Source organism: Quercus suber, unplaced genomic scaffold (assembly GCF_002906115.3).
Source record: "Quercus suber isolate HL8 unplaced genomic scaffold, Cork oak 2.0 scaffold_180, whole genome shotgun sequence".
NCBI lineage: Eukaryota > Viridiplantae > Streptophyta > Magnoliopsida > Fagales > Fagaceae > Quercus > Quercus suber.
Genome location: NW_027069639.1, coordinates 926,197 through 949,224, shown reverse-complemented (window position 1 = coordinate 949,224; position 23,028 = coordinate 926,197). Strand labels below are relative to the sequence as shown.

General features: G+C 37.3%; 2 protein-coding genes and 1 long non-coding RNA gene across 4 annotated transcripts; all 3 read right to left on the bottom strand.

The window, feature by feature from the left end:
• Positions 1-1,355: 1,355 nt before the first annotated feature.
• Positions 1,356-7,494, bottom strand: LOC112005512 (ERBB-3 BINDING PROTEIN 1). Of its 2 annotated transcripts, none has more exons than XM_024037768.2 (10): positions 7,310-7,494; positions 7,085-7,202; positions 6,893-6,977; positions 6,599-6,748; positions 6,227-6,380; positions 2,451-2,666; positions 2,225-2,361; positions 2,040-2,131; positions 1,760-1,939; positions 1,356-1,654 (listed from the first exon to the last, which is right to left on the bottom strand). In XM_024037768.2, the coding sequence occupies exons 2-10, from the start codon at positions 7,176-7,178 to the stop codon at positions 1,569-1,571; spliced, it is 1,194 nt and encodes a 397-aa protein (XP_023893536.1). In that variant the 5' UTR covers positions 7,179-7,202; positions 7,310-7,494; the 3' UTR covers positions 1,356-1,568. The 2 variants fall into 2 exon arrangements, with proteins under 2 accessions (XP_023893536.1, XP_065634416.1); XM_065778344.1 differs by having other exon boundaries at positions 7,085-7,196.
• A 5,713-nt stretch (positions 7,495-13,207) lies between these two features.
• Positions 13,208-16,704, bottom strand: LOC112005554 (mitochondrial succinate-fumarate transporter 1). The gene is made up of 2 exons (XM_024037835.2): positions 16,147-16,704; positions 13,208-14,127 (listed from the first exon to the last, which is right to left on the bottom strand). Exons 1-2 carry the CDS (start codon positions 16,546-16,548, stop codon positions 13,591-13,593), a joined length of 939 nt encoding a protein of 312 aa, XP_023893603.1. The 5' UTR covers positions 16,549-16,704; the 3' UTR covers positions 13,208-13,590.
• Positions 16,705-18,310: 1,606 nt separating this feature from the next.
• Positions 18,311-18,927, bottom strand: LOC136069612 (uncharacterized). Its single transcript, XR_010630844.1, has 3 exons — positions 18,721-18,927; positions 18,496-18,613; positions 18,311-18,388 (listed from the first exon to the last, which is right to left on the bottom strand). It is a non-coding gene; the product is annotated as an uncharacterized LOC136069612 (long non-coding RNA).
• Positions 18,928-23,028: the final 4,101 nt, after the last annotated feature.

Here is a 23,028-nt window from a genome sequence, read left to right as displayed (position 1 = left end):
ATCTATTTTAGTTTTTAACAAAATAAAATAATATAAACAACACAATAAAATAATATATTCCTACAATAAAATAATATATCTCACTATCAATAAAACATCCACAGCACAACCACAACCACCTCTACCATCAAGCACCACCACCACTACCATCACCAGTCCACAGCGTGGGTCTGAGGCTGGGACGGCGTGCGATTGAGGCTGGGACGAGCCCAGCCGAACCGAAGCCACCTGCGTTGGCGGCGTCGAGGCAAGCTGTGGTGAAGGTGTGAATGGAGGAGTCGTCTTCATCAGAGTTTCAGCGTTTGCGGCTTTGGGGGCTTCCTCGTCAGAATCGTCGTCGAAATCAATGTGGGCGATGGGGCTTGAGTTTCAGGTGAGATGGTGGGGAGGGCCGGCGGTGGTAAAGGTGAGAGCTTGAGAGATGAGAGCTTGAGAGAAATTTCAGATGGGAGTTGAGAGTGAGACTGAGAGAGAAGATGAGAACAAAAGAAAAAAAGAAAATATAAACAAGTGTTATTTTAATCCGAGCTCAATAAAAAAAAAAAAAATTTTTAGATGTCTGCTACAGTGCACATCTATAAATAGATGTACACTGTAGCAATTCATCTATAATATTTACCTATGGCACCACTGCTGTATGCGTTTTTTGTGTTTTTGGAGCTAAAATTTAGCATTATAGTATTATAGCTACACTGCTGTAAATGCTCTAACAGGCATGAGCCACCCTCTGTTTTTGCCCATGTTTGTCTCACCTTTGTAGGGGCAAATGCCATTAAATGGGAGCTTGAATTTTTATTTTTATATTTGAGAGAAGTTTTAAATTTGAACAAATTAATGGTATAGATTGAATTACGCAGTCTACTACAATTACTATTAATTGAAATCTTATGGTACGCAGAGGTGGAAGAGAATCTCGCTCGTAACAATTTTGGAAGAAATTCTCTCTTACAACAATTATACCACAACAATCCATTGAGTGTATATCATGAGATTCACTCTTTTATAATTAGTAGATTATACATATTCCAACAGAAATCAACTTCACAATTAGACGCTAATTTGGCAATATAATCGGTTGACTCGTTAAAGTACTATTGTAACTAGTTCACATCCTAATCTCTATTTGATTGTACGAAAAGGTAATTAGTCAGGATGGTACTCCCTCTCATATTCATGAGATACCCCACCTTAAATTCAATTAGCAAGATCCACCGTAGTCCAAAAGTACCGAATAATTACTCAAGATCTTCCTAACATAAAGTAAATAAGTTTCCTCTTGGTGTGATTATTGTATATTAATTTTGGGTCTGATCACTTCCAGTAACCTTAGAAATGTCACACAATATACCACAACGTCAATTGAATCAGATGCTGAATTCTTTGATTCTAAAGTGTGTCTAAGAAATTAGGATTATCTAGAAGATACATAAAATGGTATATTTGCAAGAAAACATGATTAAGATTAATGTCCAAAGACTAGTAAACCAGCTCATATTCAACCTGATACAATGGACGAAGTACCAAAATTGACAAGGCGGGGGTTGGAAAAAAATGAAATGTAAGAAAACTCATTCCTGGGATGTAGCACCATTTGTAGTTGTTTCATCCATAGGATCAGCTTCTGTGGACTCTTCAGTTTTGTCACCCTTTTTACCTGCAATTCACAAGTAATTCAGTCTAGTTCCAGAGTTGAATGACTCAGAATTAGTTTACATTCTAACTTCTTAGTCTACAGATAAACAGTCAAGACCAAGCTTACCTTTCTTCTTCTTTCCACCACCTTTCTTCTTTGTCTTTGTGCCCAAGGCCAACCAGGCCTTGATTTCAGGATCATCTATTGTCTTTGTGGGCTGCAGCTCCTGCAGAGGATGAGATGTGACCCGATCTGACCCATTTGGCATTAGCAAAACTGTGAATTTGATGTGAGCAACATAATCTCCTGCAAAACCAGGAATACAACAGTGCAAAATGTCATTATCACCTTCCCGCAGGGGAAACTGATCAGGATCTGCTATTGAACCCAGAAATATGTTTCTTACCAGGCTTCTCATGAAGAACAGGATATGGCTGCAATAGCTCATGATTAACACATTCCACTAAACCAAGACGAGCTCTCTTCTCCTCCAGAGCCCTATTGTAAAGAAATTCCACATGTTCTATGAAGGTTGGAGAAAACGCAAAAGACAATACCAAAAGGAAAGTATTCTGTGAAAGCACAACATACCTAGCAGTGAATGGCATGATAGGGAATTTCTGGCTTATTTCACTGAAAATAAACCTAGATGCTTTCATCTTCAGGTGGTAGTTCTTGTCAACAGCTCTCTTGTAAATAGTTGTCTGCTTCTCATCCAACAACTTAGGCTGCAAATTCCGTTTAAAGAATTTGAGGACTCATAAATTAGAATAGTGAACATATATTGCATTTTAATTTTATCTTGACTTGACATTACCTTGCCTTCACCTGAGCTTGTTACAATATCAATAGCATAAACTTCATTCTCCTCAAACTCCGCATCATCAACTCTTGTATCTGTATTAGACACACTCAGCACAACCTTGTTACCATCTATCACAAACTGCTTCAGCTGGTGGCTAAGAACACCCTCAACAATTTTGCAGTCATAAGCAGCAGCAACCTTCTGGATTGCATCAGTAACATCTTTGTTCTGTTAAACAAACAAAGATACAATTAACCATATAATTAAAGAATATGAGAATTAAGATCTACTAATAAAAACATAGAACAATCACTAGATTGACATATATGAAGGAAAGATGGAATAACAACAACGAAAATCATTTGTAGCTCTCTACTTCCACAAGAAAAAGCGGACCATGAAACTCTTGCATACAAAATGAGTCCCATGCTGCATATTTATGCAAGTACAAGTAAAAATATCAGTTTTATATATATATATATATATATATATAGAGAGAGAGAGAGAGAGAGAGAGAGAGAGAACTTTTCCAAGCAAATGGAACAAAAATACATGATGCTCTATCAGTGTAACTATGACAAAAAGAGGCTTCATTGGAGTTTATCCATAGCCCATGATAGTCTTCATCATGTAGAGATCATATCAAAAGGGGGAAAACCACTCTGATGCGGAGGTCAAATGAAGTGAGCATGTGAAACCATAATCAGGAAACAAAGAAAGTTTGCTTTGCAGCAACAAATAATTAATTATACACAACAGTTACTTGTCCATTTGTAACCAGAGCAACTTGTTCCCTAGGGAAAGGAAAAAAAAATCCATGATTACAAAGAGCAAGGAATCAAAATTTCATGAATCTGACTCAAATATGTCCTAGCAAATGAAATAATGTAGGTCAACATGGGAGAATAGGTATTAGCAACAAAAATATGCCTACCTAACGCACCCCAAGAATGGCCAAGCACAATATAGGCAACAGGGAAAAGAGGAAATCAAGAAGACATTGATCACCTCGGCAAAGTTGCCTTTAAGTATACTATTTAAGCTTTGTTATTATTATTTATTGATAGTTAAGATTGGTTGAATGAGATCGGATAACAGTTCAAGTATACAGACTACATACCCAAATGCCCTTATGAAAAACTTCAGCAATTAGGCATCTTTCTTCTTTGTATGTTTCCATAATCAAATCATGAACTAGTGGGGAAACCCAAAACCATAATATCTCTCATTCACACACACACACACACACACACACACACAAATGGAACAAAAATACACGATGTCCTATCAGTGTAACTATGACAAAAAAGAGGCTTCATTGGAGCTTGTCCATAGCCAATGATAGTCTTCATCATGTAGACATCAATGTCAAAGGGTAAAAAACCTCACTGGTAGTGAAACTCAAAACCGAAATCTCTCTCACTCACACACGCGCACACACAAATGGAACAAAAATACATGATGTCCTATCAGTGTAACTATGACTAAAAAGAGGCTTCATTGGAGCTCGTCCATAGCCAATGATAGTCTTCATCATGTAGACATCATGTCAAAGGGGAAAAAAAATCTCACTAGTAGTGAAACCCAAAACTAAAATCACTCTCACTCACACACGCACGCGCGCACAAATGGAACAAAAATGCATGATGTTCTATCAGTGTAACTATGACTAAAAAGAGGCTTCATTGGAGCTTTTCCACAGCCCATGATAGTCTTCATCATGTAGAAATCATGTCGAAGGGGAAAAAACCTCCCTTGTGGAGAGGTCAAATGAAGCAAATGCTAGAAATACACTAACAGGAAAACAAAGCAATTTTGCATTGCAGCTACAAGTGCTTAGCTATATGCATAAATTTAGATGTCCATTCGGACATGGGGCAGCTTGTCCCCAAGGTAATAAAAATTTCAATGATGACACAGAATGTCTTAGCAATTGAAACAATGTTGGCCAACATAGGAGAATAGGTATTGACCACAAAATATATCTACCTAAAGCAACCCAGGCATGGCAAAGCACAATATAGGCAACAGGGAAAAGAGGAAATCAAGAAGACATCGATCGCCTCGGCAAAGTTGCCATGATTTTTAATATTTAGGAATGAATTTATTTATTTATATATAAGTACAAATGATTGTAACAATCAAAAAGAAATGTAGAATGTTTTAAGACAACAGCTTAAGTCTTAGCAAAGAGAATGTCTTATCAATTGAAACAATATTGGCCAACATAGGAGAATAGGTAATAACCACAAAAATATGTCTACCTAACGCACCCCAGGCATGGCAAAGCACAATATAGGCAACAGGGAAAAGAGGAAATCAAGAAGACGTCGATTGCCTCGGCAAAGTTGCCATGATTTTTAATATTTAGGCATGATTTTACTTATTTATCTACAAGAATTGTAACAATCACAAAGAAATGTAGAATGTTTTTAAGACAGCAGATTAAGTCTTAGCAAAGAGAATATGCCGCAGCAATTGAAACAATATCGGCCAACATAGGAGAATAGGTATTAACCACAAAAAATGTCTACCTAAAGCACCCCAGGCATGGCAAAGCACAATATAGGCAACAGGGAAAAGAGGAAATCAAGAAGACATCGATTGCCTCGGCAAAGTTGCCAAGATTTTATTTATTTCTATACAAGTATGAATGGTTGTAACAATCAAAAAGAAATGTAGAATGTTTTAAGAAAGCAGCTTAAGTATACAGACCATACCCAACTGCCCTTATGAAAGAAAATGGCAATAAGGCAGCTTTCTACTTTTTTTGTTTCAGCAATCAAATTGTGAAATGCAACTGAAACTGAACCATTAGTCTCTCTCTGATACTAGTCCCCCAAGGAAAAGGGGTACAGAGAAAATGTTGATGCCTTTGTGGACCTTAATAAAAAAGGAACTTTCAAAAGAATCAATTCAACAGTACTTGTGGAAACAGATCGGAAAAATTACGTCACATAGACAATTTCATCAAGTGCAATTGTCCAACATTCAGTATCAATGGTTAAATAAATGTCATTGGAAAAGTAGAGTGGATATACAGAATTCAGGTAGTCAATCTCAAATGAATGAAATAAGTATTTCTCAAAGTTTAGAGATCAATCATTCCCCTATCAGAGTAACTATGACAAAAGCTTCATTTGGATGTATACCCATAGCTTATTATAAAGAGTTCATCATTTAGGGGTGCAATGAGAACTGAAACATATTATTTCCAATATTGAAAATCGAGAAAAACATCTGGTTAAACTGCCAAAAGAAATTTTGGAAAGGAAGAATACAGAGTGAAATGGGCTAATAACCCAGAAAAAGGAGAGAGAAATAAAGCATGATAAAAAAGAGCATGAACTCTCTCAACTCTCCCACGAACTGAAAGAATCATAATTAAATGAAAAATACCCAGAAGAATTAAATGCTCAAAAATAACATCATTGTCATGCTTCAGCAAGAATGCCAAGCATATAGCAGATTAAACAGCCCCTAATGTCTAGATGACAACCCACAAATCAAACACCGACAAAAGCTTCATTTGGAAGTTCTTGAATTAACTTCCACAACAGTGCAACTTAGAGGACATAAAAATCAACATCAAAGCAAAAGCAGTCCATGATATTGATAACAAGACTCCGAAAGCATTCGTATCTTTCATATGTGATCAAAGATAAGCATATAACCTAAACAGGCATATCACAAACAATCCAAACACCAATATAATTCGACCAATCATCAATCACTAATCAAATGCCACAAATTGAAAATACAACACATAAATTTTACTGAAAATTTACCTTCTTTCCTGGCCTTACAAGCCTCAAAGCAACTTCCGCAGCCGTATTAGCTGCCGCAATTACATCAGCTGCCTTTCCAGTAACCGGCCCATCCTGAAGAACATGAGTATGTGCCACAACCGCGATAAACCCATCTATATGGCAACCCAAATCACTGTCCCCATAAAAAAATAAACATACAAACCATTCAAAATTTGTATAACAGTATTTAAGCCACTATAATATTAGAATAATAACAAGTGATTGATCAACAGACCAGTTGGGGTCGGCCACAGATATTCTTTTTCACAATTCTATCCAATCCAATTGAACCCCACTTTTAAATTGTCCATATAAATTAAAAACCCAAAACAGAAATTCAAGAAAGCTCACATTTTCAGGACATCACCAGCTTCCATCACGGTCTCATCGCTCGCGAGCGGAGAAAAATGACACACAGTGTTGTTTACAGAAATGCAAGTTGGGAACGCAACACCCCTTTCAATCTTCTTCTTAACATTCTTGTACATATTGCCGGTTTGCCTTAATTTTTATACATAAACAAAAAAAAAAAAAAAAAAAAAAAAAAAAACCCCACAAAATCATTACAAACTAAACAGAATAAAACTAAGCACAATAACAACATCTCAGTACAAAATTTGAAAAAAAATAAAAATAAAAGCTCACTCTCTAATGAAAGAGTCACCAATCTCGCAAACATCTACAATCTTAGCCTTTGGTTTGCATTCAGATACAACTAATTGCAAAGCCTCTGCAAAAAATTCACAAAATCTTAATCAATACAAAGCTAAAATCAAATAAACAACATCAAAAATTAAGATTTTTTGTGTGCGTGTGTGAACAAATATATATATGTACTGTTAATGATCTCGGCAGCGCTTTTGTATTTGGTGACGACTTCAGGGGAAGTGAGATCCAACTCCTTCTCCTCTCTTTCTTCGTCCGACGACATCGTTTTGGAGCTTTAAGTCTGCAACTGAAAAAAAAGATAAGAGAGAGAGAGAGAGTCGAATTGATTGGGTTTAGAGGCGAAGCGTGTGAAATGGAGAATGAATTATAGAGAAGATAAGGAGAGTTTCTTACTCGAAGAAAATGGCGGCGAGAAAGTGAAGCGGTAGCAAGCTTTGAGAGCTAGGGTTTAAGGGAGAGAGAGATAGAGATAGAGATGAAGAGAGAGAGAGACAGACAAAGTGAAACGTGGATGTGGCTATGACTAAAAAGCTTTAGCTAGGGTTGCGATTCTTACGCCAGCGTCGGTTTATATAGAGCATTTTTCGTTATGGACCAGCTTGGCATCTGGGTAGTAGGGTTTTCTTTTTTCTTTTTCTTTTTTTAATTTTTTTAAAAGAAACCTTTGAATTTTAACGTTTTATTACGCTAAAGTACCAGATATACACCATATACTGCATAGTACATTTTTTTTAGTTACTGAATAGTGATGTGTGATGTATATATTATATGTCTTATTGTCTTTACTACTGTATAACATATTTTTTTAATGCATATGACATATTTGGAAAATTTCTGTCCTTGGCTTGATATTTCCTGGAATAGGAATGGATATTTTTTACCAATCTCATCCATCAGCTGACACTACATCTTTTACTTTGAGCTTCTCCTCTTCAACAGACAATGGACCTTGCACCAAACTCCTGATAGGCCTAACACTACACCACTTATCATGCCAGAAGCTCAACTCACTTTCTCTACTCGCAACCTAACTCACACATTTTCGGAAGATATCTTCGCCTTTTCTCATTACAGACCACACTCTGGAACAAGGCAGTTTTGTGGGATTTGTTGCATTCAATTTTTATCTAGTGCAATACTTACTTTTTAAAACCTTACTCCATAACGCATCCTTCTCAGTATTTTTTTTTTTTTTTTGATAAACAAAAATGGGAGTCTTTATGGTTGTATTATACCACCCGAGTTTGTATTAACCACGTGAGGGACAGGACCCACCGAACCCACCGAGGTACCCGCCAAGGCTCGATCCGATGTTCCCTTTAAATCCCTCACACAGAGCCCACCAACAAGAGCCCGCTGGCAGCGGGAATCAAACCTAGGCTGGTTAGGCAAAGTGAACGAACCATGCCAACTGAGCCAAGCCCTCCTTGGCACATCCTTCTCAGTATTGAATCGCCAATTAAGCTTGGCAAGAAGAGAAAGATTTCTGCCTTTAGCTGTGTGAAGGCCGAGTTTTATTGCACTAGACAAAGATTGAATGCCACAAATCCCACAAAACTGCCTTGTTCCAGAGTGTGGTTTGCAATGAGAAAAGGCGAAGATATCTTCGGAAAGGTGTGAGTTGGGTTGCGGGTAGAGAAAGTGAGTTGAGCTTCTAGCATGATAAGTGGTGTAGTGTTGGGCCTATCAGGAGTTTGGTGCAAGGTCCTTTGTCTATTGAAGAGGAGAAGCTCAGAGTAAAAGATGTAGTGTCAACTGATGGATGGGATTGGTCAAAAATATCCATTCCTATTCTAGAAAGTATCAGCAATTTCTTAAAAGCCACTCATGTATCTCTTGCTGCAAGAGGACAAGACAGACTAGCCTGGGGTAAGTCCACTCATGGCGGATTTAAACTCAAAAGTGCATATCAGATTGCTATTGGAAGTGAAGTTGCTCCTTTCTCGGGTCAATGGGTGTGGAAAGTTAACATTCTTCCTCGGATTCAAACATTTGTATGGATGTGTCTGCATAGTAGTATTAGTGTTAAGGAGTGCCTAGCTAAGAGGGGAGTTCTGGTGGATCCCAATTGCCCTGTATGTCTCTTTCATTCTGAGTCTATAATTCATGCTCTAAGGGACTGCAGCAAGGTTAGGGAGTATTGGACTTGGCTGGGTGCCGAGGAGGTAAATTCATATTTTTCAGTGGCAATTTGCACCAATGGATTACCACTAATGGAAAACTTAATACAAAAATATACAAAGACCATCCCCCTTGGAAAACCTCCTTCCTATTCGCTATTTGGCGCATTTGGAAGCATAGGAATAACATTGTTTTCAATAATAAAACCATCCATCAAAATTTGGGTCATGAGATCTTCCGTGAGGCAATGGAGTATGAGCACTGTGTGAAGTTTCCTAAGTTAGCTCTGGTTCAGGTGATAAAGAGGATTAGGTGGGAAAAGCCAGAGGTGGGATGGTTCAGGCTTAATTCAAACAGCTCTTCATTGGGCAATCTAGGCCCAGCTGGAAGTGGAGGACTCATTCGAAATGGGGATGGCGGCTGGGTTTGTGGTTATGCTAGGAAGATAGGCACCACAACAAGTTTTGCTGCAGACCTTTGGGGCCTTAGAGACGGTATTTTGCAATGTTTAAACCTCCACTTACCTGCTATAGAGATCGAAATTGATGCTATATCTATAGTTGAGCTGCTGAATAATCCAAGGGCTATTGAAAGTGTTGTTTCTGCCTTAGTGGATGACTGCAGGTACCTTATTTCCCAGCTTCCACGGGTTCGTGTTAAGCACTGTTTTAGAGAGGCTAATAGGTGTGCAGATGTTTTGGCAAGGCTGGGTTCGAATCAAGAAAATGATTTCCTTGTTTTTAGAAGTCTGCCTGTGGACGTTTTGGATTTTCTTATGGCTGATGCCAATGGTTTGTACTTAAACAGAATTTGCTTTGAGCCTATTTTGGCTAGTTAGCTTCAGTAATACAATCCTTTTTACCAAAAAAAAAAAAAAAAGATTTTGGAAATTTTTATATATATAAAGGGAGAGCAGTTTAAGTGACAATCCAATGGGTAATGATAATCTGTATTTTTAATAAAGGAAAGTAACATTACCAAAAATATATAATGACATTCTATATTTTCTAATGGACAGTAACATTCTTTGTGGTATTTTATATCATATATTTGTAATCAATTTTTGTTTTTCCTAAGTTTTTTTAGCTTCATTGCAGGTGTAGTCGTGTACAACTCTTTAGAGCATCACCTTTTTATAGATATAACTATAATTTCACAAACTTTCAACAAATAAGCTACTCTTCATGTTATAAAGGATGGATTGTGTGTGGGCTAAAATGTTCACATGCTACATTTTGCCTTTTTTGAACTCCCACCATATGATGCCTGGTTTATCTCTATCAACATACACAACAGGTGTGGCAAATGTGCCAAATACCAAATATTTAGCACATTTGCCACACCAAACACAAAAATGGAGATTTATGAGATGTGCCAAATCTAAACAATTATAAAACATGGCTACAATATCGTTGCAAATTTGTAACGGTATGAACAGATGTTGCAAAAATTTTATTGTTTTATATTCTATTTTCTCTCTCCTCTCTCTTCATTTTTTCTTTTCTCTTCCCTCTCCCTCGCCGGTTCCCTCTCTTTTCTCCCTGTACCGGTTCCCTCTCTCTTTGACCAGTCCAAGATGTTCACCGGCAGCGATGACGGTGTAGCTCCAACGATGACAGTGTGCTCCACCACGCTCGATCTCACTTAGGGGTTTTGGGTTTGAGTTTCGTGTTGCTGAGTTGCTGGGTTCTGGTTTGAGAATCGATGGTAGCTAGCTATTTGGTTGGCTGGTACTTCATGTGGTGGTGGTTTGATGGTTATGGGATTGAGGTTTGGGTCTGATAGTCTGATGGATTGAGGTTTGGGTCTAATGGTTTGATGGATTAAGGTTTGGGTTAGTGGGTTTTGGTTGATTTTATGCGTTTTGTGGTTTGGGTCAGTGGTTGATCGTGGTTTGGATCAATGGGTTTTGGTTGATATTTAGAGTTTTTGGTTTGTTGCGATACTCTGCGATGGTTGGTCATTGATCGTGGGTTTGGTGGTTTGTTGTGAATCATGTGATGTTTGGCGGTGCTATGGTGGTGGTTCGGTTGGTTTGATATGGGTTTTTGGGGTGGTTCTCGGTATTTTTCTATGTGAATGGTGGTGAATGGTGGTGGGTCTTGGTGTTTCACTGGGTTTATGGTGGTGGGTCTTATTGGTTTGTTGTGTTTATGCTATCAGTTAGTGGTTGTTGGTGGCTATTGTTGCGGCTGTGGTGGATGTGCCTTTGTTGTGGATGATGGTGATGAGGGGAGGAGATAATATATTATTTTAACGAGTAATAAATATTATTTTAATGTATAGAATGGAATGATAGAACATCTGATAAATGAGATATTGTAAAATAATGTGGTAAAATAATAAAATAGGCTTTTGATGTGTCAAAATGACATTTTTTTTGCAACATCTGCTACGGATGCTCTAAGGATGTATCTTGGAACATCATTTTTATATTTGCTATTTGAACTAATTGGTCAAATGCTATAAAAGGTAGGGAAATATTCAATATTTGTTGCACACATATTCTAAAAGTCATATCTTGATGCATTATTTTTCTTTCTATTTACCATCTGAACTATTTGGTTAGCTCGCAGTGGCTTTATTTTCTGCAATGAGTTTGTTCCTCAAAAAAAAAAAAAAAAAAAACTATCAATAAGATCGGTCACACTTTACATGTTGTATGGTGTCCTCCTCTATCCAACATAGTCAAAATTGAACACCAATGGTTGCTCGAAGGGAATAAAGATGGTAAATGGAAGGTAGACCGTAGACCTTGCGTTTGGGATGCCAAGAAGAGAGGCCTTGTTTCTGCTACCTTGCGTTGCTCATGGTTGGGATTCTTTTCTTATACTAAATGGACTAATAGTGTTATTATAAAATTATGGGCCCTCCTTTAGATTCGGGTTGCCATTAACCTAGAATAGAGGCTTTAAAAAAAGTCTTATTTTAGGCAGATTCTTTGCTTACCACAAAATGACCATTTAACAATAAGGTACGTTTGGTAGATAGGGACCGTAATGTAATAATTATTTCTATGGCTTAACTATTCAGCAGTTTGGTTATGTTTTTATTACAAGAAATAGTCATTCTTTAAAATGAAGAATAACTATTCATCTCTAAAAGTGATGTAATAGCTATTCCTTAACAGGTGTATTAATTTCTACAATTAATATATTTATAAATAAACAAACTTTCCATATGCACATAACAATTAAGAAAAAAAAAAAACATAAAAGTAACTAATCTCTCTTTCGATTTGAAAAAATGTTATTTTTTAGGAAATATAATTATGAGTAAGATATTTTCTAAAATATATCTTAAGTTTGATTTAAAATACTTTCATTCCATTATTTTCAAGGTTCTATTATTGTGTTGTCACCAAACAAATGAATAGTAATAAGCAGTATATTACAACATTTTATATTTCTTGTAATATCTATTTCTATTCCTATATAATTACCGTTATATTCTACCAAATGTGCCCTAAAGGCTAAGCATCCCCCGCACTAAGCTCCTTATCTAATCACACTACTCGAGGCAAATTGGTGTGCTCATATTTTGGCTAATGGGGGTTAACAACATGCCAACAACAGAAGAAGGAAGTACTTTATGATACTTGTCCTAGATATTTGTTTAACTCTTTTATTGGTAGTACACTGGAATCCATATTTTGTGCGCATCTTCACCATGTTGCTTGTTTTGTATTGAACTTTTTCTAGTTGTTCAATGCTTATTACACAGAGGAAGTCAGGTAGTAAAAACATTTTCTAGTCAGGTAGTACTGTCCCACTGCACCTAGACAAATAAAAATACTTTCCTTCTAGTGAATGAGGAAATCAGAGTAAAAACTTTGCTTTCCGCAAGGAGATACCACTTAGGAAGTAACCAAATTAAAGTTCAATGTCACAAAGGGCGTTAAGAATGTACTGAATTTTCAAATGTCCAAAAGGAATGCTAAAAAAACCTAGTGAGATTGGCCGAGTGGTTGGGCACTCGGTCTCAAAGTGGCTGTTTTGAGTTTGACTAAGAGCTCCATAGTTCAAGTTCAAGTCCAAGCACCAGTACTTTGAAAAAACTCCTTGAGCCAGCGATTTACCCTATTATGTGCCCACTCGTCGCAAATAGTGATTAATTTCTGGTTGAAAGTTTTGAAGAAACATTGTGAAAAACCAAAAAAAAAAAATAAAGGGATGCTAAGACATCTGCTGCCTCCTCATATCCATTCTTTGGCCACATCAAATTCCTTCAACTTGTCAAGAGTCTTGTAACTCAACTTGCACCTCATAATATCTTCAATTGAGATATCTAGAATTCAAATCTCTCCGCTTCAAATTATCAATACATCAAAAAAAAAAAAAAAAAAAAAATCCTTCCACTTACATAAAATAAATTTCCAAAGCTAGAGGGATTGGTCATTACTGCCCCAAGGCCCCCCTACCCCCTTTGCTTGCACCTCAAAATTATTGATATGATTTTTTATTCTGGTGTTCACACTAATGTTACAACAATTTCTTAACTCTATACTTGCAATGGAATTGAAAACCATACAAGCAAAACAATGTGAATGATACCTACAAGGGTGCACCACGAAGATATCTCCTCTCATAAAACCCAGTCACTTGGTCAGCCACAGCCCACATTATGGCCTGGCCAGGTGGGATCCTCATGAGTCGGGGCAAAAGCCCTTTCCACAAGGCAAGAAGCCCTTCCTCTGCATATATTGTTCTGATGGCATGGATCATACCTTTGTATTTCAATGCACCTCCGTCCCGGGTTTGAGCCATCAACCTTGTTTTCACAACATCAAAGGGTCCAGTACACACAGGACCTGCTGTACCTGCAAGAAATCCCGATATCATAGACTGCCATGGTTGGAGGACTTTCCCATCACCTTCATGTTTCTTCCACAATAGTACATCAAAAGCATTTTTCGCTGTAAACATGGCAGCCTGGTTTGTCCCGTTACGCATAACAGTTGGAGCAGCCCCTGCCCAGAGACCAAGGATGCCTTCTTCCCGGATGATCATACGAGCACAGTGCACAGGACCCTTATACTTCAGAAGCTCAGGACTCAAACCTCTTTGTTGCTGCAATCTAATTTTAACCACCTGTACCAAGTAATCCCCAATTTCCTCATAAGACACAGAGAATGCATTAAGGTAGGTAATGCCTCCACAGTCAAAGCTAAAAGTCCAATCACTCCATCCAACTACAAAAAGCACGGTAGTATCTCCTCAACACATACAAATTACTAAAACTAAACTTCTTGATTTCTTTTCATTTTGATTCTAATAAACAAGCTGTTTAAACATACAACACGCCATGCAAAACTTTCAAACATCTATTTGTTAATAACAAGTTCGCCCCAAGGCCAATCTATGTGCAGATTACACAGAAATAATATTATGGGCATTGATGATTGACGTAACTGAGATTGCAATTTAATATTTTCTTAACTAAAATTCATTAAAAAGTGCAAAAGAGGTGCAATCCTAGTACACAAGAAATATGCAAAGAAAGTGCTAAAATAAGACAAGGAAAATATACAAAGATAATAAGCAAGAAACTATCATACATGAAGTCCAATAGACTAAAAGGAGAAAAGTGATCTACAGATGATGTTCATTCATATAAGGTCTGAAGAGTTGAAAACTTGAAATATGCCAGACATTATCATCCAAGGGCATATCATCTATGAAGTCTTGTTAGACTAAAAGGAGTAAAGTGGGCTGCTAATGTCCATTACTATAGGGTCTTGAGATATGCCACCAGTGACCCTTTTCCTTCAAAAGTGCGTAAGTTCCTTTCTCGCCCATTTCGCAATTTTACATTGGGAGCTAGTGCACCCATTTTAACAGCAAATTATGTAAATACATCTCACATCAAGAGATAGAAGACAAGAAAGAAGAAGAATTGTGTTTGAGAGAGAGTCTTGGAGAACATAAACAACTACCCCTGATCACATTTGGCACTCATGTATCAAAGTCCAACACAGATGACCAACCAATTAGTGCTCATGTGCAGCGAAATGAGAAAATTAAATAGGTAGACCTATAGAACGCTTATTACAGCAGGTATCATGATTTGACAACTGGCCTCCCTAGAGCATAACAATACTCCATTTAGTAACCAGAGTCTCAAATCATTCTCCATTTACATCTTAGGATTCAGGAACAAAATTAAGAAGGTTTAAGAATTAATAAGAAAACATTTCACTTTCTTCAGTAATCTTCATTTGATAATGAAAAGTCCAGCCTGATTTTCTCGATAATACATTTTTTTGTTACTTTTAGGGATGAATTGCCATGTATGAGTGCCACAGGCTTAGTTTTAATTTGTTCACCACTTTTTCTTGATAAGTAATTTCTTAAATTTATTTGAGCATTGTATTTTGTTTTGATTGTACTTCTTCCTTAGTACACCACCATTGTACTGGGGTTTTTTATTTCTAATAAATATTTCGTTACCTATAAAAAAAAATGATGCTAATAGCCTAAGAAGCACAAACTCTCTCCAAGAGCTTTATTGTTTAACTAGCACTTTCAGATGTTCCTAACGAGGACGTCCATGTTCAAATCTGCCCTCCCCCAGATAACAAATTATAAAAAATTAAAAATAAAGATAAAAATAAAAAATACTCTAAATTCCCCAGCTTGACTGTGTCCAACTCGTGTCCGAGTCAGACACGTCTACTCCTGTAGGAGACTCTTGCATGTAGGTCCAGGACCTCCTGGTGTGCTAGGATTAAATGAGTTTTATATTTTGATAATTGCTATTTATTTCAACAACTAAAAATAAAGATAAAATATGCCTATAAATAAATAAAATATACCAAAAAATATATTTATACTAATTACTTCTTGTATCTCATCGTGCCGTGTCCTAATTTTTTTCCAGCATTATTGCCGTGTCCGTGATTCTTAGCTAAATAGCAAAAACAAAACGAAAATATTAGCTCCAAATAAGTTGATTTCAACTTCACTAAGCCAAAAATTGGATTTGGAATCAATTAAAACACATGGTAATTTCAAATCATGTAAAAAAAAAAAAAAAAACATTTTCCAGTAAAACGTTTTCCCGAGAAAAATACTGAAATTCAGAAATCCGCATTAACAAACGAAACAAACCTCAAAAGGCGTAACGATAGCGAGAGCTTCGAGAACTCCGGCACCGAACCCAGAGAGCAACCTCCCCTTATTGCTGATCTTCCCAGTCTCAGAGTCCTTGAAAGCGCCCTGAAACATGGCATTGGAGCCCATTCGAAGCGTGTACTTGAGAGTGAGGTGAGTAGCGAAGGGAGTCAAGCCCTTCCACAGGGCACGCACGCCCTCGGAGCGAGTAATCGTGGTGCCGCAGTGGATTATACCCTTGTAATTCCCGGACCGGTCGAGCTGGAGCCGGGTCTTGATGACGTCGATCGGCTGCAAACAACAGGCCTCCACGGTTCCGCCCAGCGAGCCCGAGATGGCTTTCATGTAAGGCGGGATCGTTTTCCTCTTTTCTGGGAATTGGGATTCTTCGGATTTCATAAGGGATTTTGGATTTTCTGATTGAAAATGAAATGTAGAGAGAAAAGGAATATAAGTGTTTTTGCTTCTTACGCTTCTGCTTCCTTTCTCTACTCTTTTTTTTTAGTACTGGTGAAGTGACTTCTCTCAGCCAGGTGTGTTTTTAAAAGCAGCCTCAGACTGTGTGAGGAAATTAACAATGTATTTTTTTTTTTTTTTTTTGTGAACTAAGATATTTTTGCATTTTTTTTTTAAGTAAATAATAATGAATCAATGATTGCTCAATATGGTTGAGACGTATACTTACTATATATATATAATTGTGGGGGAAAAGCCCAACCATACGTAGTGGGTCTAAAGCCCAATGTGAAGTTATTGTATGTCCGAAGAGTTAAAATTGTTGATGGGTACTTCACAGAAGGATGATACTTGGAGCAAGAAGATCTCCGAAGAGAGCATCAATGTCCGAAGAATCATTTCTCCTCGGATGTAAAGATTCTTGATCATATAAATATCTGGGGGGTTCGAATGAGTTTACTAGTGACTTCAGCATTCTAGATAAGTTTTGACAGCCTGGAGATAAAAGAATGAGAAATATCTAAAGAAAAAACTGCCACCACCGTATTAAATGCACTGCAGCAACTTTTCTGGCCGCATTTATGTGAAAAAGACCCCTAAACATATAACTCAGCTACCCCACTCACAAAAAGCTAAAAAGATACATGACATGACATACACTCAAGTAGTATCCAGATAAGAACAATGACGATGGGGATGAGGGGAAGGATACTATATAAAGAAGAAGGGCTCCTGATAAAAAAAAAAAAAAAAAAAAAAAAGGAAGAGAGAAGCTTTATTGTATCTTTAAGAACTTAACCACTACTGAATTTATCATAAAACTCTTCGGACTCCAATTCATTTCTTTTTACTGTATCTTTCAGCTGGTTTATACTTGGAGGTTTTAACCAGTCGTTGTTAATTCCATAACTTACCTAGCTCTATATCCACGCTCTACAAATTCATTGTTTTGGGCTTGGGCACAAATCCTAACCCTACAATAATTATTATAATATATATTTTTTTTTTTTTTTGAGAAACAAACACATGCATAACGGAGAGGAAAAGTGAATAATTATTATATATATTATTCACTTCGTAAGTATATATAATATGTGGAGACGTGTAGTATTTTACTATAACGACTCAGGGGGTGTTTGGTTAGTGTTTTCAAACAATCATTTTTAGTTTTTAAATAACATTTTAATGTACTTTTTCACCCATACGTATTTTTACAAATATTTTCAAACAACAATTTTCAATTTTTAAATACATATACCAAACGGGGCCTCAAAATGCGAATATCTTCTTCTGCTTGGACTTGGAACTTTAGAAGCATTTAGAAAAAGACATTTGGGCACGTGCAAGCCCTGGTGGACCACCTAGGCACCTATCTTAGAATATATATATATATATATATATTATTATTTTTTTCCTTGTCTGTTCTAGACTTTTAGTTAGCATAAAATATCTGGGTTCAATCTCCGATTACACCAAAATTAATTAATATTTTAGTCTGATGATAAAAACTAATTAATATCATCGTGATGATGATAGAACTTCATACTTCATATGTGAAAACTATCTTAAAAAAAAAAAAAAAAAAAAAAAAAAAAAAAAAAAACCCCACAAAATCATTACAAACTAAACAGAATAAAACTAAGCACAATAACAACATCTCAGTACAAAATTTGAAAAAAAATAAAAATAAAAGCTCACTCTCTAATGAAAGAGTCACCAATCTCGCAAACATCTACAATCTTAGCCTTTGGTTTGCATTCAGATACAACTAATTGCAAAGCCTCTGCAAAAAATTCACAAAATCTTAATCAATACAAAGCTAAAATCAAATAAACAACATCAAAAATTAAGATTTTTTGTGTGCGTGTGTGAACAAATATATATATGTACTGTTAATGATCTCGGCAGCGCTTTTGTATTTGGTGACGACTTCAGGGGAAGTGAGATCCAACTCCTTCTCCTCTCTTTCTTCGTCCGACGACATCGTTTTGGAGCTTTAAGTCTGCAACTGAAAAAAAAGATAAGAGAGAGAGAGAGAGTCGAATTGATTGGGTTTAGAGGCGAAGCGTGTGAAATGGAGAATGAATTATAGAGAAGATAAGGAGAGTTTCTTACTCGAAGAAAATGGCGGCGAGAAAGTGAAGCGGTAGCAAGCTTTGAGAGCTAGGGTTTAAGGGAGAGAGAGATAGAGATAGAGATGAAGAGAGAGAGAGACAGACAAAGTGAAACGTGGATGTGGCTATGACTAAAAAGCTTTAGCTAGGGTTGCGATTCTTACGCCAGCGTCGGTTTATATAGAGCATTTTTCGTTATGGACCAGCTTGGCATCTGGGTAGTAGGGTTTTCTTTTTTCTTTTTCTTTTTTTAATTTTTTTAAAAGAAACCTTTGAATTTTAACGTTTTATTACGCTAAAGTACCAGATATACACCATATACTGCATAGTACATTTTTTTTAGTTACTGAATAGTGATGTGTGATGTATATATTATATGTCTTATTGTCTTTACTACTGTATAACATATTTTTTTAATGCATATGACATATTTGGAAAATTTCTGTCCTTGGCTTGATATTTCCTGGAATAGGAATGGATATTTTTTACCAATCTCATCCATCAGCTGACACTACATCTTTTACTTTGAGCTTCTCCTCTTCAACAGACAATGGACCTTGCACCAAACTCCTGATAGGCCTAACACTACACCACTTATCATGCCAGAAGCTCAACTCACTTTCTCTACTCGCAACCTAACTCACACATTTTCGGAAGATATCTTCGCCTTTTCTCATTACAGACCACACTCTGGAACAAGGCAGTTTTGTGGGATTTGTTGCATTCAATTTTTATCTAGTGCAATACTTACTTTTTAAAACCTTACTCCATAACGCATCCTTCTCAGTATTTTTTTTTTTTTTTTGATAAACAAAAATGGGAGTCTTTATGGTTGTATTATACCACCCGAGTTTGTATTAACCACGTGAGGGACAGGACCCACCGAACCCACCGAGGTACCCGCCAAGGCTCGATCCGATGTTCCCTTTAAATCCCTCACACAGAGCCCACCAACAAGAGCCCGCTGGCAGCGGGAATCAAACCTAGGCTGGTTAGGCAAAGTGAACGAACCATGCCAACTGAGCCAAGCCCTCCTTGGCACATCCTTCTCAGTATTGAATCGCCAATTAAGCTTGGCAAGAAGAGAAAGATTTCTGCCTTTAGCTGTGTGAAGGCCGAGTTTTATTGCACTAGACAAAGATTGAATGCCACAAATCCCACAAAACTGCCTTGTTCCAGAGTGTGGTTTGCAATGAGAAAAGGCGAAGATATCTTCGGAAAGGTGTGAGTTGGGTTGCGGGTAGAGAAAGTGAGTTGAGCTTCTAGCATGATAAGTGGTGTAGTGTTGGGCCTATCAGGAGTTTGGTGCAAGGTCCTTTGTCTATTGAAGAGGAGAAGCTCAGAGTAAAAGATGTAGTGTCAACTGATGGATGGGATTGGTCAAAAATATCCATTCCTATTCTAGAAAGTATCAGCAATTTCTTAAAAGCCACTCATGTATCTCTTGCTGCAAGAGGACAAGACAGACTAGCCTGGGGTAAGTCCACTCATGGCGGATTTAAACTCAAAAGTGCATATCAGATTGCTATTGGAAGTGAAGTTGCTCCTTTCTCGGGTCAATGGGTGTGGAAAGTTAACATTCTTCCTCGGATTCAAACATTTGTATGGATGTGTCTGCATAGTAGTATTAGTGTTAAGGAGTGCCTAGCTAAGAGGGGAGTTCTGGTGGATCCCAATTGCCCTGTATGTCTCTTTCATTCTGAGTCTATAATTCATGCTCTAAGGGACTGCAGCAAGGTTAGGGAGTATTGGACTTGGCTGGGTGCCGAGGAGGTAAATTCATATTTTTCAGTGGCAATTTGCACCAATGGATTACCACTAATGGAAAACTTAATACAAAAATATACAAAGACCATCCCCCTTGGAAAACCTCCTTCCTATTCGCTATTTGGCGCATTTGGAAGCATAGGAATAACATTGTTTTCAATAATAAAACCATCCATCAAAATTTGGGTCATGAGATCTTCCGTGAGGCAATGGAGTATGAGCACTGTGTGAAGTTTCCTAAGTTAGCTCTGGTTCAGGTGATAAAGAGGATTAGGTGGGAAAAGCCAGAGGTGGGATGGTTCAGGCTTAATTCAAACAGCTCTTCATTGGGCAATCTAGGCCCAGCTGGAAGTGGAGGACTCATTCGAAATGGGGATGGCGGCTGGGTTTGTGGTTATGCTAGGAAGATAGGCACCACAACAAGTTTTGCTGCAGACCTTTGGGGCCTTAGAGACGGTATTTTGCAATGTTTAAACCTCCACTTACCTGCTATAGAGATCGAAATTGATGCTATATCTATAGTTGAGCTGCTGAATAATCCAAGGGCTATTGAAAGTGTTGTTTCTGCCTTAGTGGATGACTGCAGGTACCTTATTTCCCAGCTTCCACGGGTTCGTGTTAAGCACTGTTTTAGAGAGGCTAATAGGTGTGCAGATGTTTTGGCAAGGCTGGGTTCGAATCAAGAAAATGATTTCCTTGTTTTTAGAAGTCTGCCTGTGGACGTTTTGGATTTTCTTATGGCTGATGCCAATGGTTTGTACTTAAACAGAATTTGCTTTGAGCCTATTTTGGCTAGTTAGCTTCAGTAATACAATCCTTTTTACCAAAAAAAAAAAAAAAAGATTTTGGAAATTTTTATATATATAAAGGGAGAGCAGTTTAAGTGACAATCCAATGGGTAATGATAATCTGTATTTTTAATAAAGGAAAGTAACATTACCAAAAATATATAATGACATTCTATATTTTCTAATGGACAGTAACATTCTTTGTGGTATTTTATATCATATATTTGTAATCAATTTTTGTTTTTCCTAAGTTTTTTTAGCTTCATTGCAGGTGTAGTCGTGTACAACTCTTTAGAGCATCACCTTTTTATAGATATAACTATAATTTCACAAACTTTCAACAAATAAGCTACTCTTCATGTTATAAAGGATGGATTGTGTGTGGGCTAAAATGTTCACATGCTACATTTTGCCTTTTTTGAACTCCCACCATATGATGCCTGGTTTATCTCTATCAACATACACAACAGGTGTGGCAAATGTGCCAAATACCAAATATTTAGCACATTTGCCACACCAAACACAAAAATGGAGATTTATGAGATGTGCCAAATCTAAACAATTATAAAACATGGCTACAATATCGTTGCAAATTTGTAACGGTATGAACAGATGTTGCAAAAATTTTATTGTTTTATATTCTATTTTCTCTCTCCTCTCTCTTCATTTTTTCTTTTCTCTTCCCTCTCCCTCGCCGGTTCCCTCTCTTTTCTCCCTGTACCGGTTCCCTCTCTCTTTGACCAGTCCAAGATGTTCACCGGCAGCGATGACGGTGTAGCTCCAACGATGACAGTGTGCTCCACCACGCTCGATCTCACTTAGGGGTTTTGGGTTTGAGTTTCGTGTTGCTGAGTTGCTGGGTTCTGGTTTGAGAATCGATGGTAGCTAGCTATTTGGTTGGCTGGTACTTCATGTGGTGGTGGTTTGATGGTTATGGGATTGAGGTTTGGGTCTGATAGTCTGATGGATTGAGGTTTGGGTCTAATGGTTTGATGGATTAAGGTTTGGGTTAGTGGGTTTTGGTTGATTTTATGCGTTTTGTGGTTTGGGTCAGTGGTTGATCGTGGTTTGGATCAATGGGTTTTGGTTGATATTTAGAGTTTTTGGTTTGTTGCGATACTCTGCGATGGTTGGTCATTGATCGTGGGTTTGGTGGTTTGTTGTGAATCATGTGATGTTTGGCGGTGCTATGGTGGTGGTTCGGTTGGTTTGATATGGGTTTTTGGGGTGGTTCTCGGTATTTTTCTATGTGAATGGTGGTGAATGGTGGTGGGTCTTGGTGTTTCACTGGGTTTATGGTGGTGGGTCTTATTGGTTTGTTGTGTTTATGCTATCAGTTAGTGGTTGTTGGTGGCTATTGTTGCGGCTGTGGTGGATGTGCCTTTGTTGTGGATGATGGTGATGAGGGGAGGAGATAATATATTATTTTAACGAGTAATAAATATTATTTTAATGTATAGAATGGAATGATAGAACATCTGATAAATGAGATATTGTAAAATAATGTGGTAAAATAATAAAATAGGCTTTTGATGTGTCAAAATGACATTTTTTTTGCAACATCTGCTACGGATGCTCTAAGGATGTATCTTGGAACATCATTTTTATATTTGCTATTTGAACTAATTGGTCAAATGCTATAAAAGGTAGGGAAATATTCAATATTTGTTGCACACATATTCTAAAAGTCATATCTTGATGCATTATTTTTCTTTCTATTTACCATCTGAACTATTTGGTTAGCTCGCAGTGGC